This window comes from Mus caroli, unplaced genomic scaffold (genome assembly GCF_978045245.1).
Source record: "Mus caroli unplaced genomic scaffold, Mus_caroli_1 scaffold_8, whole genome shotgun sequence".
NCBI classification, from domain to species: Eukaryota; Metazoa; Chordata; class Mammalia; order Rodentia; family Muridae; genus Mus; species Mus caroli.
The window spans coordinates 109283339-109300028 of record NW_028227263.1 but is presented as its reverse complement, the minus strand read 5'-3'; the positions used below and the strand labels follow the sequence as shown (position 1 = coordinate 109300028).

Genomic DNA, 16690 nt, shown 5'->3' with positions numbered 1-16690 from the left:
GGCTTCTTACCCCCTGCCACACACACACACACACACACACACACACACACACACACACACACACCTATTCCCATCACCTTGTCCTGTTTTCTATTGTCAAACATCTAGAAAGCCAGGCTAAGCTGGCGGGTGGATGCTCTGAAGGCATTTCACTGCATCTCGTCTTGGGAATATCATGCGTCGAGTCTCCATCCTCAAAGCAGAGGTGTGTTTGGGGGCTCGTTTAGAACAGAAACACAGACAGCCCAGGTGCTGAGCCAGGAATACCTTCCTGCATCTGTGGGCTGTGTACTCCACCTAAGGGACACTTCACCCCACACATCCAAATGAGGGTACCAAGAACTCTTTTTTGTTTGTTTGTTTGTTTGGTTGGTTGGTTTTTTTGTTGTTGGTTGTTGTTTTTCGAGACAGGGTTTCCCTGTATAGCCCTGGCTGTCCTGGAACTCACTTTGCAGACCAGGCTGTCCTTGAACTCAGAAATGTGCCTCTGCCTCCTGACTGATGCATTCTCACAAGTGGCTAAGGCCACTCCTTGGGTATGTCTGTGCTCTTTGGGTCTATTTTTTTTCCCACAGCTGTCTTGGCTACATCAAAACTATAAGCATGGGGCTGGAGAGATGCCTTAGCAGTTAAAAAGTACTGGATGCTCTCCCAGGAGATCTGGGTTAGGTTCCCAGCATCCACGTGGTGACTTGCTGTCATCATAACTCCAGTTAGGATGCCCTCTTCTGGCCTCTGTGGGCATTGCATACGCATGGCACATGGATGCACATGCAGACAAACACATTCATATATGTAAAATAAAAATAAATAGATCTTTTAAAATCTGTAGACATAAAGTGGCAGACTTTACAAAGACCATTTCCTGACTTTGAGATTCAGGTAGCCCTGAAGCATGAGCAGGGATGCACTGGAAATATAAAGTGCAATTAGTCAGCTGATGTCCCGGCTTGACTCATTTGCCTGGAAGCCTAGCAGCTAGGTGTAATAAGGGTGTAGGCATGCAACACATATCTAGAGCACCATACTACCAACCCAGGATTCTGACTGACAGGTCAGTGCAGACGGGGTAAGAGAGTTCAGAATGTGGACAGCCACAGAAGGGAGACCAGCAGGTACCTGAGAGGATCAAGCTGCTGTTCATAAGAGAACCTGGAAGTGATTGAGTGCCTCTGACAAAGGGTCTATAGAAAAAGCATGGGCTTTTGTTAGCAGATGGCAGGAGAATGCAGCTTTGACTCAGGCCTGAGATGGGCAAGGCAGGACCACAGAGACATACAGGGACTATGTGGTTTATTCTTCCCAGGGCTACATGTTTGAACTGCACACTGGGGTGTTGGTTCTCAGTCCATGCTGTGCAAGACAAGTGGTGGGGAGTCAGTGGAGGCTCCGGTTCTGGGTCCCCCGGTCTGGGATGGGGGCCAGGGGTTGGTGTTTCTTCAAAGTGTTGCTAGCATGTGATTCTGGTGTGCATTCTCATACTCACCATGAGGACTCCTCTTTGCAAAAACCAACACGGGAGGCCTTAACAGGGCCTCTGGCTCCCCAAATTCTGAACTAAGAGGCCTAAAAGTACCAGCAGGGATCTTGATCCTTCCAAAGTCCCTGGGTGTTTCTCTGCATCGCCTGCATGGGGACCATGGTAGTTTCCCTGAGCAACACCTCCCAAGCAAGAGCTGTGACACAGCCTGCACAGGGGACAAACTAAGCACCAGACTTCTCTGTGCTCTGCTGGACATGGGATCCTGTCTTGGGACATCTGCTCCCTCAGCCTGTGAGATGTAAGAGGCCCCTGCAGCTTCATCTTCATTCTCAACTCACACTAAGCCTCCAGAAGAGGCCAGAGATGTGTGTGTATGCACACACCTGTCCGGAAATGTGCATGTTTGGACATACACATCTAAATGAATAAATGTATGAGTAAACACTTCTTTCCTCTGAGCACCCTAGCTGGCCCCGAGGTAAAGAGGCAAAGATCAGACCCCTCCCCTTGCTCTCAGGAAAGACGTCACATGCATTGTCTCACACACAGCCAAGACAGCATCTCTAAACTTCAGAAGAGCCCTTGGCTTGCTCTGGTCCCACGACAGAGGAGATATTGCTAGAAACTGGAATGGTCCACTTAAATGCTAGAATCTTACTAGGCCTAAGACTAAAGAGCTTCCTCTTGGATTTTCCTTTCCTTTCCGTTCCTTTTCTTTTCTATTTACTTTTATTACCGTAAGTATGTGTGCGCACCCAGGTGAGTGCAGGACCCCAGGAGGCCTGAGGCCTAGAATCCCCTGAAAATCAAATTATAGGCAGTTGTGAACTGTCAGATGGGTGCTAGGAATCAAACCTGGCTCCTCTGAAAGAGCAGCAGAGCACTCTTAGACACTTGGCCGTCTCTCTAGTCCCTTCCTCGGGATTTTTCAAGCACAGTTTTGGCTGCACAGGTTCAGGAAGCCCTCCGCCCACCTTTACCTTCTTACAGTGCTGTCTCTTCTCACTCTCTACAGCTCTATAACCTGAATGGGTCCTAAAGGGCTTTTGTTTGGGTGGGCACTTTTTGCCTCCCCACCAAGTAAGTACTTCAGACCAAAGATGGGGTAAACCTTAAAGAAAAAAAAAAGCCTCTTGATTTAAGTGTTTTCATAGTTTCTAAGTCGTTTGGAAGTCCCAACCCTCTGATGTGCTGATTTCTTTTCTGCTCCCTGGGCTTCTACTGAGAGGCAGACCTAGGAGCGTGCCATGGGGTGGGCTGGAGAACCTTGGGCCTTTATGTCCCACTGGGAGCATCCCAGCTGTTCCCATGCATTTTTTTTCTCCCAAAGGATGCATTTGGACGTGCTCAGGAGGCAAACTTTGCACAACATTGGCCTGGATGATGTCGGGTAAAAAAAAAAAAATGGCAAGGAAGTCGTATCAGCAAGTTTAGCAATTTGGAGGAGTGGTAAAGGTCCCTTCTCTGTTTGGCCAGCAAACAAATGCTGAGTCCACCTGTACTGAAAGAATGGCTTCATGGTCAAAATCGCCACGTCTGGACACATTCTTCCAGCCTGGCTCCCTGGGCTGGCTGTGACAAGCTCCAAGCTGCAGACATGCAGAATTCTGCACAAAGCCAGGCAACAGGTTTGCCTAGTATCTCCTAACTTATTGCTGACTCTGTCAGAGACTTGGAAAGCCCTCCCCTGTGCAGCTGGGTGGCACAGGTAACCTCAGACCTTGTCAGGAGCTCTGTCTAGTTGAATGATTGTCCACTTAAGCCACAAAATGAGTCTAACTCTCCTCAGGGAATCCCTCAGACTGCCCCAGGCTTTGTTGGGGGTTGAGTCCTCCAGTCACCTCCATGATGTGTGGGATTCTCCGTCCTGGCATCTGCTTGTTGTATGCCTCCTGGGCACAGGAAGCAGTGGTGAGGGGGATGAAGGCTTCTTGTGGGGACCAGCATCCACTCAGCTTTAACCCTCTGAGAGATCCCGAGTCTCTGTTTTTCTAGGGAAATGTTCCCATTCGGGATGATCACATATCTACCTTCATGTATGTGCTACCATCTTATTTTAGAACTTTGGACACTCTGAGGCCATGCTACCCTGGCTGGAAGAATGGATCTAGAACAGGAAGCTAGTTCAAAACTTGTGCTTAGTACAAAGATGTCCAAGACCAGGCTATCCACCTACTGTGGGATGGGCGGGGGTGGGGAGGTAAGAACATTAATGACCCTCTTGCAACATTTTTAAAGGAATACAATGTAGGCCCATACAATATATTTTTAGAAAAGAATTTGGCTAGAAAAGATATAATATTTGTTTTCAAAAATGTAAGCAGTTCAACATTTTGGTAAATTAATGAACATCTAGGAAACATCTTAAAATTCGGCCAACTTTTCACCAGTGTGTAGCATGAAGTATCTATTCAATTTTGGAGCCTCATTTATAACCTCCTCCTAATCACTAGACTTGGGCCAGGTTGTTCAATCGCTTCTTAATACTCATTGTTCCATGGTCTTTTTTTTTTAATATTTTTAAAACAAGGTCTCTCTGTGTGGTCCATACTGGCCTTGAACTCATGACACCCCTCAGCTCCCAAGCGCTACACTAACAAGTGTGCATGATACCCAGAATAATGGTAGCTTTTATAAATGATTTTCTGTCTATCTGTCTGACTGACTGTCTATCTGTCCTCCTCCTCCTCCTCCTTCTTCTTTTGCTAAATTTCTCAGAGTGTTTCCACTTTTAATCAAGTAACTGACTATCCTCTGGTATTGCAACCTTTTTCAGATATTTATTTAGTCTTCTTACATGTCTTTACTTAGTTAATACCAGGAGAGATAAATACGGCGGTGCCTTTGCAGCGAAGCTTCAGTACATTAATATAAATTGTACGCTAATTCCCCCCAAAGCATATATACGTTGTAAACCTGAAGACTTCTCACACAGCTGCTTATTGCTAAACACTGCCTTGTCCAGAAGGGGACAATCTGTGTCTCTAATTGCTGTCACTGAAGCCGAGATTCATTATGTGACTTTCCCATTAAAATGTGAGCATTAATTTGTATAATGAAATATCACCACTGCAGTGTTCATTAGCCATGCCCTACTGTATACGCCACATTGTTAGCTACCTAGAAACTGTAGTTAATTTCACTAATGGATATTTCCCTACTTAGTGTTTGCTAGAAAATTTATACTGTAACATTACCTCTTAAACTTTTAAGGAAATTTAAATTCAATCAATTATTTTCCACAAAAGTTTGGGATGTCATTAAAGGCAGGAAAAGCAGGCATGAGGGACGTCTGGGGAACAAAGTGAGCTTTCAGTTTGTCTTACAGGTAGGAGAACGGCATTTTAGCTCCAAACAAAAAGAAAAAAAGGAGACGTCTTCTTGTGGAGACACTGTTTCCCTTTTTCATCATGGCTCAGATGGCCGTTCTAGGGTGAAGGATGACAGTAGACACTCCCCTGCTGGGGGAGGAGATAGAAAGAGCACACCCATCTAATCCAGCTTGCGCTGGGATGTCATATGTGTGTGGTGTGTTACATCAGCTGGTTAGCTCGTGGAGCCAAAGGAAAATGGAAGTCACTGGCATTCAAGGCCACTGTGGGACTCAGGATGCCACTGGGGGGCGGGGAGGGGTGGGGGAGGCTTCCATTATGGGTCCCGTGAAAAGCAGCCCATGGTGTAGACACACACTCGAAGACATGTCACAGTGATTCCCTACAGCAAGCATGACATTCAAGCAATGAGCAGTATTAATGCTGAGCCGTGAGCGAAGGGAAGACTTTGGAATGTGATAGACAGTTCAAGAAAACAGCCTCGGTTAGCCTAGCAGCTACAGGTTGGAAGCATCGAGCCCTGAGCCTCAGTTTCCTTTCCTGCTGTAGGGTAGCAGTAGGAAACCTGGTCCCCAACATGCTGGGAGACTCAGCAGCAAAGCAGTATACAGAACTTAGCCCTACATGGCAAGCTCAGAGAGTGTACCAGCTGGTGGCTGTCCTGCTGCATAGACAGCCCAGTAACCCAGCAAGATGGTTCTCCTGTTCCTACCGACCTAACACCCTTAGAGGGTCATAAGGGAGAAATCTCCCACTATTCTCTGAGGTTCTTTGTGAAAGGGAAATCTCATGCCTCCTGACTAATGTTGTCAAGAACAAGGGTGGGTTCTCCTTGTACCCCACCCAGCCAGTTTCAGCCTCCATGTCACAGAAGCATCTGGGGGGGTGGTGGTGGAGGAGGGCAGCAGTGCCAGCAGGTGTGATCCAGCGACTGAGGCCTAGGCTGTCTGACTACATCCAAGGGCCCTGCATAGCCACGCTGGGCTTCCCAGTGCACCCCTGGGAAGAAGTCCTTACTCACTTGGGGATGAGAACCAGTGTGCCCAGCACATCACCACCTGACTAATAAACCACCCACATTACTTGAGAGAGGAAAGGAACAAATAAGATTTATTTTTAATTAGTTGCTGAACTTTAGGGTCTCCAAATCTTCGCAAGTGAGGCTGCTGATTACAAGTCTCTGTAATGGCCATTGCTACGGCCACAACTCTTTGGTCTGGATCCACATGCAGATGCATCATGAGATTGAGTCCTACATGTTGGTCTGCGCCCCCCCCCCAAAGCATGGGACGATGCACCCATCACCCACTGGGGTGGGGGCAGCTCTAGTGGCTAACTCACACCTCAGCCTCTCAAGGACCCATCAGCTCCTGCCTTCCTCCAACACATGAAATGGGTATATGGGGGTCCTTCTAACATCTGCCTGACACCCACTTTCCCAAGGTGGTGTTGGGGAAAGAGACATAGAAGAGAAGGGGTAGCGTCTGAGTGTACATGGCCAACAGTAAGATGATTAGTGAACCTCGGGGCCACCCGTGTCTCCTGTTGCATGTTAGGACTCAGTGCCAGCACATGCATCTGCAACCACTACTGGCAAATGTTCTCTTGATCAGGGGCTGGAATACCCACATATTTGGTTTAGAGTTATTCTGGGTATGTCTGTGATTGTTTCTGGATATTTAACCTGGACTTTGTAGATTTGGGAGACTGCTCTCCCCCATATGCATGGGCCTCCTCCAAGCGAGTGGAAAAGGCAGGGAATTTGCTCTCTCTGTTGGCTGTCTCTGAGCTAGGGAATCTGTTTGTCTCGGGCATCTGGGTCAGACTTGGATGGGGACGTACAGAGTTGGCTCTCGTGGGTCTCTGGATAGTTAACTGCAGATCTTGGGACATCCCAGATTCTATAATGATGACATGAGTCAATCTTCTATTGATCTCTCTCTCTCTCTCTCTCTCTCTCTCTCTCTCTCTCTCTCTCTCTCTCTCTCATACACACACACAGAGAGAGAGAGAGAGAGAGAGAGAGAGAGAGAGAATCCCTTAATGATGGAGACATGTTTGGACAGGTGTGCCATCAGTCAACTCCATCCCCATGAGAACCCCCATGGCACAGTGAACTTACACAGACCCAAATGGTAATAGTCTGTCCCTTGACAGGTTGTCTGCGGAGGCAAGGCAAGAGACACGGGAAACGCAAGATGTATGGAAATGCTGTCTGTGATGGCCGGGGCTCAGTGGGAAGCACTTGCTTAGCATGCATGAGGCTCCAAGTTCAATCCCCACTGCTGAGGGGAAAGAAAGGCAAAGCGCAGTCCTTTACAGTCTGACCATGACTTCTTGGACTCCTGAACGGGGCGGTGAGTCCGTTTACACTTCTGGTGCCACAGAAATAAAATATGTGCTCGGTGTTGCAACGCCACCAGGTCACAGGAATCTTCAGCTGCATTATAATTTTCTTTCCTTAGACAGAGTCCCACTGTGTAAGCCAGGCTGGCCTTGAAACTGGCTCACCTCAAACTCATGACACTGCCTCAGCCTCTCCACTATAAGCCTCTGTCACCATCCAGTTTGCCACTGACAGAAGGCCAGTGTGCAATGTACAACTATACACATGGGTTCTGATGCTCTGAAGAATGCTGATTCAGGCTCCCTACAGCCTGTGCGCTCTGGCTGTGGATTCAAGTCTGTGGCCCTTGAGCAACAGAAGGGAAATTGTCCATGCATGGGTGGTCAGGCCATTACATCTTAACCAGCCCAGGGTAGTATACCCCAGAGCAGAACTACCCTGATTTCCCCCTCCCCTAATTTGGGTGGCAAGGATGCTGCCTTTCCAGGAGCCAGACTCGGGGTAGAGGAGAGTCTCTGGGGGCTGAGTGATGCTAGGGACTCCAAAGGTCCTGAAGGTACCCCCCTGTCACCCCCAAACTCCACCAATCTGTCTGAATCAGGGTAGGGGGTGGGCCACAGAAATGTCCTAGCTACCTGCAGGCTCGCCTCAGCACCCAGATGTTCAGAGCCGTCTGAATGCTGCTTCTACTCAGCGCCTCTCTAATAAACAGGTGTTGGGAGAAGAAGAGCAGTAATTAAGTTAATGCAGTGGAGAAAAGAAAGGAAAATGGTTTTTATCAGTCGATGTCACACGATCAAGACTTCTAATAAAGATAGAGTGGGATAGAAAAATACAGAGAATGGTCCCTCGTAGAGCTGAACCAATTAATCCGTACTCATTACACATTGGATTTTTTAAATGCCCTCATATGTGTCCCTTACCGGAGGACTTTAAGAAGGGCTTGGCAGTGCATGCTCCTCTCTCATGGCCTGCCGTCCTTTGGTCATGCTGTTTAGAAGCACGGACTCCCAAGGGCAAAATGGAAGGCAAATCACCCCAGCTCAACCGCATGAGCCCCACATGAAATCCTCTATTTAACAAATAACTTGGTTTTGATTTTTTTTTTTTAATTACGTGTGGCATCTACGCTTTCACATTGCAGCAATGGGTGTTTACCTCGGTGATTTCCAACATGTAACACTCTCTGTTCTATTCAGACACACGAGTATAACTGCTTTTCAACTTCTTTGTTCTTAGATAAAAAGGAAATTGATCTTTATCTGGTTTCCATTCTGCTTTTTTAAACCCAGCAAATGCTGCTTCCGGGAGTGGGTGGTAGAGATGTGACGTTTCCATGGCTTCTTTCATTTTCTCCCTATGGAGGAAGTTTCTAGAATGCTGCTGCTGCTGCTGCTGCTGCTGCTGCTGCTGCTGCTGCTGCTGCTGGCCCTGTCTTACCTCCATCTGATTTCAGAAACTTTAGACGTCTGTGATACAGAAACCAGGGCACAGAAACAAATGTGCCTCAAGATTTAAAGCCAGCAGCATCCACTCACTTTCATGCAGGTCCCCAGAACTGCAGAAGTCCCAGTCCATGTCTCCTCACATGGTAATATAGGGTTGGGTGGACCCTGGAGGCCACGCTCATCTCCATGCTGACAGGCACCAGGAGCCCTTGCTTTCTGACTCACCCTCGAACCAGGCTGCATCCTTTACCCACAGGGAGCCACCTCTTCCCAGCAACCCAGCCCAGGGCTGTACATTTAAGTCAACTAAAATTAGTCACAAGACACCCTGGTCTGGTGTCCATGCCACAATATACTCAGCTCTGCAGTGGCACTCACAGAGAGCTTTCATGTCCTGAAAACCCCAGTGTCCCATAACTACTACCACAATTTAAGGGGTATCCTCCAACCTGAGGAGGACAGGCAGGCATGTTGCTATAATCCAAAGAAACAAGGTGTCAGAGATGACTGCCCAGGAGCCTGGCTATTTTCCCTAACGAACTTACTACTTCATGCAATCCTGAGAGCCAGGCTCTGTTGCCCTCCTTCAGACACTGCTGGACAGACAGACAGACAGACAGACACTTCTGTTCTCACGGAACTCATACTATAGTCAAGGAGAGAGACAAGTAAAAATTGCAAATGTGTGAGTAAGCCAGGTGAGCTGCTGCGAGCTGCAGAGAATAGTGATCCAGGGAAAGGAAGGGAAGCTGGGCAAGAAGCAAGAGATGCTGAGCGCGGAGCTCAGAGCTCCTCTTAGGGAAGGCTGCTCCCGGGAATGCAGTGCTGGCAGCCATGCTGTGGTGTCTGGTGGATTCTCATGTCTCCTAGGTAAGGGATGGCTTTCCCTATTTACTTGACCCTTCCAGGCCACCGTATACAGAGCAGGGGTAACAAGAGAAGTGTTGCTTCACTATTCCAGCCTGTGCTCTGTCACTCAGCCTCACATGTAACTTCAGGGTGTCCCTGTAGCTGCAGAGGTGGCTGAGCCAGGAAAGGCACTTGATGGCAAGTGTGAGGATCTGAGTTCAATCCCTGGGAACCACATGGCAGGAGAAAGCCAACTGCAGGAAGGAAGATGCTGTTCTCTGACTTCCTCGCACATGCATTCTGTGGTGTGCACATAAACACACACACACACACACACACACACACACACGGCGGGGGGGGGGAGCGGATAAATGTAAGAAAAAGAATTTCAGCATGTCCTCCTCCCCATGTGTAAGGTACTCTTTCAGGACCTGGGCTACAGAACTAGTGAGAAGGATGAGGCAAACAGCCACCCTCACAGGTCTGAGGTTCTGCTTAGTGGAAAACAGTACCAGTGTAAGCTGTAAGGCTCTTTCACAACGTGGTACGTTCATGACCAAAGTCAATGGGGTGGAGGGTGGGATGGGGGGTGTATCTTCAAAAGGCAAAGTGAGATGTATTCTCATTTGAGCTACGTTCCTGGGACCACTAGGGAGGAGACAATCTGAGGTGGAGATGGTGGCTGTGTGAAGTCCTAACAGCAGGGGTAGGTGTGCTGCACTTCAGGGATAAGGTAAAGATGACAAAGGACACGAGATGCTGAGGATGGGGAATGGTGGGAGATGGGGTCGGGGTGAGGCAGGTCAGATTGCAGCAAGAGCCTTTTAGAAGAGCAGTCTCAAAACATCCCTCTGTTATGATTTGGATGTGAAGGTCCTCTTACAGTCTCTTTGGCGTTGTTCTGGAAGGCTGCAGACAGAACCTTTGGGACACAGGACTGGCTGATGTGCAAGTGAACCTGCTTCCGGCTGGCGCTCTCTTGCTTCCTGCCTGCTGAGGTGGGGACAGGCTCTCCCTGCCACCCGAGACAGAGCTGTTGACTATTGTGACATCCCTTCCAAGAGGGGCTGTATCCTTTGAACCAGGAGCCAAATCAGGTCTCTCTTCTTGTATACTCATGTGGTCTTGGCACTCAAAAAAAAGCGACTAGCATGTGACCTTCAGTGACTCCCAAGAAACACGCTCCAAGTCTGGTGGGGCTGTGGCTATGCTCACTACACCTCGGCTACTGGTGACAAATTGGCCACGTACTGCCAGGGTTCCCTATGGTGTCGGAGTTTGGGCACCAGGTAAGAAGCCGGTTGAGGGGGGCGACCTCCTCATCCTTAAGATACACACAAGACTTGTATACAGTAGCTGCTTCTGCCCATCCAGGAGCAGAGTTATTGATTCCGCGGGAAATAGAACACAATTATTTTTGAAAATAGATGGCATATTTGTCTATCTTCTGCAGCAGCTCATACTCTAATAGATAAAGTGTCAGGAGAAAAATCAAAGAAAATGGAGGTGTCCATGACTCAGATAGATTTTTTTTTTATATTGGCAATACACAAACAACTAGCAGAAAGGCTAAAATGAAGTTAAAAAAAAAAAAAGAAAAAGAAAAAAGAAAGAAAGAAAAGCCGAAGAACAAGGCAGAGTTCTAAATGGATGTCCTCGCTGCGTGAAAACTAGTGATCTAAGGCAAGAGAGATGGCCAGGGTGGCCCAGTGGCCATTTCTCTCTGTTGGCTGAGAACAAACGTCTCTAGGTTTCTCTAGAGGCAGCACTGTAGTGGATTACCTAACCTCCATGCAATAGAGGAGAACGACTCTACCTGTCCAGCCCCAAGAACGGGCCTGGAATCTGTGCTGGGCCAGAGGCCAAGTCTGCCTGGTCATCTGGGGGGGTCATCTTATAATGGTTGATCTGTTTAGATTTTACCACTGGAGCCATCTGACCTTGAACTAAATGCACAAGCCAGAATAAACCTCTCTCTCTCTCTCTCTCTCTCTCTCTCTCTCTCTCTCTCTCTCTCTCTCTCTAAACTGCTGCACTCTCATTATTTGTCACAGCAATGAAACATGGGAGTGGCACAGTGTTAGGGACTCACACAGCTGTGGCCTTGGGCCAGAGACACAGCTGAACTCTGGGGCTTCCTCAGCTCTGAGTGGTACCCTCTAGACACCCGAACACACCTCGATCTCTCTCACCTGTGTGTATCCTCAGGTGGACCTTAAGGTGATGGGAAGTCCGGAAAGTCTTCCCACAGTACGGGCAGTCCTTCATGGCCGAGCCCAGGTTCCTGTCTCGAAGCAGCGCCTGCTGCTGGACGCCGCCGGCTCTCCCGGCCTCCTCGCCGATGTCTGCAGTGGATGAGAAGTGTTCTCACATCACTTCAGCACATGTCAGAAGTTGTTCACACCAAAACTGCTAACACCACACAAAGTTAAACATGTCAATACTACACCTGTCTATTTCATTCTTTGAATCTGACAGAATGCTGACAATTCATGTATTTTCTTGTTATTCTCTTAAATTATTTCATCTTTCCTATCATCATTTTAAGCAGCATATGGTACCTTTATATTGAACTGAATTAAACAAGAGAAGAAACAGCTGTGTCAGCAGCTGGTTTGATTTCTTCTTTTTGCTTAGTTCCTATTAAATATATTTTTTCTAAAAGTTTAAAAATGTGGGCACTGGTGGAATTCGATTAATTTGTAATATAGGCTGGCTGGAAAGTTCACTCTGGGATCAAAATCACATTTGCAGCTTAGCCAGTAACAAGGGAGTGGGGGAGTGTCTAGGCTGACTCCCCGAGACAAGCAGACACGCAGCTATTTCGGGACAGGAAGGAAAATTATCCCAAAGCGATCGCTGCTTCCTTGTAGAGTTGTATCCATCCCCGACTGGAGGAACCGCATGAAAGGGAGAAGAGAAAGGATGGAAATGCGGTTCCACAATTAGCCCATGATAAACACACAGTGACACATTCAAAGTCATGTGCAGAAGCTCGGCATCCACACTCCCATAAACTCAGAGCACTGCATTTAAATCTCCATGCCGTGACTTGAGAAGTCCCTCTCAGTAAAGTATCAATACAAATTTTCCAGCCTGCTGTTATTTGTTATGGAGCCCAAACCATTAGAAAGTGGAATAAAATTTACATACGGCTGCCTTTTGCACAGAAATGATAGGACATAATAGTAAATAAGACTGAAAATATCTAGTGTTTGGGGTTGTGTTATTGCAATACCCAGGGCCTGATATCATGGTGCCAAACAGGTGACATCTACGGAGTAGAGCAGACCTTGAGCATCTGTGCCTCTGAGGAGGGGAATCAAGAGAATCCTCTCTGGATTCATTCCTCCCCATGTCTCCGGCCTCCCCTCAGGCCTCCCCACAGAGCAGACACTGAAGCCTAGCCCCCAGGCCCAAGTTCCTGAGGCTGGAAGGGTCCCTGCCCCAACTTGCAGCCTCCCCTCTAGGCCTTGTGGTAAATCCCACAATGAGAACAAGGGAACCTTCTGAGATAATGAGCAGATCTGTGAGTTCTGCTGAGCCGAGAATAAATAAGATTTGTACCTTCCAAGCAATGGAAAATGCAAATTGCTTTTATTCTGCAACATCCGTTGCTGGTGCTCTCTGCTAACGGCCGAAAGGGACAGACTTATAGACCATGAACGAGATGAAGGCAAACACACTTAATTCTTATTTGGATGTTGGCTCTCAGCGACTGTGAAAGCGCCCTGGCTTGGAACATCCTTTCTGCCTTTGGACCATATGTGAGCAGATCACCACCCCAGAAAAGTACATTGAAGGCCTCCTTCTAATCCGATTCTCCCCAACTCCCCCTGTCACTGTTGGAAGACCCATTTGGAGTATACAATTACTCAGAGGGTATTTTTTTTCTTTTTTTCTCATGATTTTTACAAACTGGAGGAGTAGGTTGACCCGTATCCAGAACTCTTACCCAAAGCCTGTCAGCTCACTGAGCTTCAGATTTATAGGCATTCCAGCAAACATGAGAAGCACCCAGAGATGACTTATGCATGAGAATGGAAAGCTCAGATGGTGTGGCAAAGCTGGGTCACACAGGCCCAACATGGTGTCTCCCCGGGGATCCTTCCTGAACTGCAAGGCTGAGTCTACCCAGAGTTTTCCTTTGGCTATGGTGGGGAAAGAGCCAGGGGCCTTGTGTATGCTAGGTAGCCTCGCCAGGTTCCTGTTTCCTGATTTTGTTTGTTTGATTGATTGATTTAAGCTTTATCTCTTTTAGTTACATGTATGTGTGTGCCTACATAGGGGCCTCAGAATGTGTGGGTAAAGGCGCCTGGGAAGATCAGAAGAGAGTGGGTAAGACCCTAGGGCTGGAGCTGCAGGCGGCTGTGGGCTACCTGACATGAGCGCTGAGAACCAAGCTCAGGTCCTCTGCAAGAGCTCACAATCCTCCTGCCTCAGCCTTGTGAGTATTGGGCTGACAGGCCCGAGGCACTGACTGCATGCAGTCTAGCTGGCTTTGAACCGCACAGATCTCCTCTCCCTTCTCATCCCTGTGCCTCCTCCCCGTCCCATAACCTTTGCCCATCTTAAACCATGCAGACTTTGCCAAGTTATCACCTGGAGACAAACGAAGACACCGGATTCAAGTCTGGAGGCCAGCAGCCGCCTTTTAAAACTATAAGCAGGACAGGAGGGTCGGGCTGGAGTCTGGGAGGTGTAGGCCTCTAAAGGCAGATTCCCGCAAGGCCTCTTGTCCCATGAGCCACCCTCTCCACCTCTCCCAGCAAAGTCCAAGTGTGAAGGGCATGGCAGTCATGGAATAAAAGCTGTGCACAAGCTGAGGGAGGCCTATTTCTACTGGAGCCTTCCGAGAGGACTTACTCCGAATATTCTAGATAAATATGGAAAGAGACAGCGTGCCGCCCTGGAAGGCTTTACAGAAGTTTCGATGACCTATGCCTCGCTATATGTCACTCTAAGTGATGGCCCGTATCTGTTTCTCTTTTATCTTTCTATCGTGGATATGTGTGGTCCAATAAAAGGAATAAATTTGTAAGATAAACAGCTTTCTTTGCAGATTTAAGAGTTTAATTTTCACTTTACACAGAAACAGTTTTCTCCGGGAGGGCCAGCAGGCCTATGGCGTTTACTCTTAGACTAATCCTTCTAGAAAAACAAACTCTGAGCCACAATGAAGAGGAATGGTGGGTGGTCCCAGGAAATGTCCGCAGAGAAGGGAAGCCAAGTGCAAGGAAGTCTGGGAAAGCTCTGCAGTCTGTGTCCAGTGCACACACTCAGGGCCTTGGTGATGAATCCCGTCCAAACCTGCACCCAGATGGGTGCTAGTGAGCTTGTGCGCACTAAGCAGAACTCAAGCCCAGGAGCCAAGAGGTTTGGAAGACATGTGGCCCCTGATGCTCACGCTGCTCAGAGTACAGAAGTGGTCAACGTGTCCCTATGCCACCAATTCTGCTACACCCCACCATCAGTGCATGAAGGGCACCTACGGTATGTGGCTGCAGACCCCTGAAACCTATCACTCCAGAAGCCTGATAACATGGCCTCTGTGGTCACTTGTCAAATGGTTAGTGAGTTGTCAAATGGCTAGTGAGTTGTCAAATGGCTAGTGAGTTGTCAAATGGTTAGTGAGTTGTCAAATGGTTCAAATTTTTGGATTTAAAAATATTATTTTAAGTATTTATTTAAGTAGTTTAAATAAGTATTTATTTAAGTAGTTTAAATAAGTATTTATTACATAGTGTGTGTGTGTACTCAGAAGTGCACGCGAGTGCTGAAGCATTAGGGAACATGCATGAGTTTATGAGAATCTCTCCTTTCTACCTTGTGAGCCCTGGGTATCAAAATCAGGCTGTCCAAACATTAGATGGAGCTCAGGGAAACTTGCAGAAGAATTGGGGGAGGGATTGAGGATCCCGAAGAGGACAGGAACTCCACAGGAAGGTCAACAGAGTCAACTAACCCAGGCCCTTGGGGGCTCTTAGAGACTGAGCCACCAACCAAAGAGCACACACAGGCTGGGCTGGACCTAACCACTCCCCCACACTCCACCCCACACACATATGTAGCCAGATGTGTCTTCCAACAACTAGACCTGTGGCTATCCCTAAAGCTGTTGCCTGTCTGCGGATTATGTTCCCCTAGATGGGCTTCCTTGTCTGGCCTCAGTGGAGGAGGATGCACTTAGCAGTGTAGAGACTTGATGTGCCAGGGTAGGGGGATACCTAGGGGGAGCTCCACCCTCTTAGAGGAGAAGGAGGGGAGATGGGAAGAGGGGTTGTGGGAGGTGGGGGACGAGGCGGGGACAGCAATTGGGATGTAAAGTGAATTAAAAAAACATCAGGCTCTGCATCAAGCGCCTTGACTCACAAAACCACCTCAGTGGCCCTCATCCTTGATTTTCCTCTCTTTCAACTGCAGCATTTCTTTCCTCGACTGTAAAATACTTCCTCCAAGTGGACGAGAGGACAGCCTTGAATTTACCATCTGGCCCTCTGTAATCCCCTGGCAAGGAGGGACAGCCCTGCCTGCCCTCTACCATAACAGCACACAGGAAACTGGCCCGTGAACGCTGTATTGCTTCTCGATGGTCCTGAATAACACAGGCCATCTTTCTCAAAGCAGTGCGGGACACAGATGCTGCGGATAACACTCCTGAGAGGCATGTGCTGTGCTTGCCACCACCTCAGGACTTCAGAGACAGGTACACAATGCCTTTGCTAGCTTTCTCTCATGGCTATAAGCTGCAGCTATTGGTTAACATGAGGAGGGAAAACTACCCCATCTCAAGTTGTGTTTCAGTAGCATTATTTGGGAGTAAGGGTCACTTGCTACTTTCATCTTCTCGAGGTCAGACACCATGTATTCTGCTTTCCACTCGCATCGGTCATTCTAAGGCTCTGTGGGTTGGGTGAGGTCAGTCACCAAGGGTAGACAGTAAGCTGGAGAAAGGTGCCCCTGCACCTGGGTACTACATCTAACTACCCTCATTAACAGAACCGTAACTGCAGTACTGGAGATCCAAGGCAGAAGCCTTGGAAGCCTAGTTCTCCGAATCTAAAATATAGACACATAAGATACAAGAAGGGTTGTCTGAGACCAACCCTGATGTTGGCTATCTGGATATACAACAGACATGATTTTTTTTTCATTCATGAGCACCTTTTGCACAATACTATAAACCTCGCCCATAAATAATATATTTTGAATTTAAATTTTTGGCTTATAA

The 16690-nt window shown here is 47.9% G+C and overlaps 1 protein-coding gene across 4 annotated transcripts in view; it reads right to left on the bottom strand.

Annotated features, from left to right (window-relative positions):
• Positions 1–16690, bottom strand: part of Znf536 (zinc finger protein 536) — a 458344-nt gene that overhangs the window by 167641 nt on the left and 274013 nt on the right. For all 4 annotated transcript variants that reach the window (XM_029479861.2, XM_029479862.2, XM_085841877.1 and 1 more), the window contains exon 5: positions 11652–11804. In XM_029479861.2, the coding sequence (XP_029335721.1) occupies positions 11652–11804 (153 nt within the window). The remainder of the gene's footprint in view (positions 1–11651; positions 11805–16690) is intronic.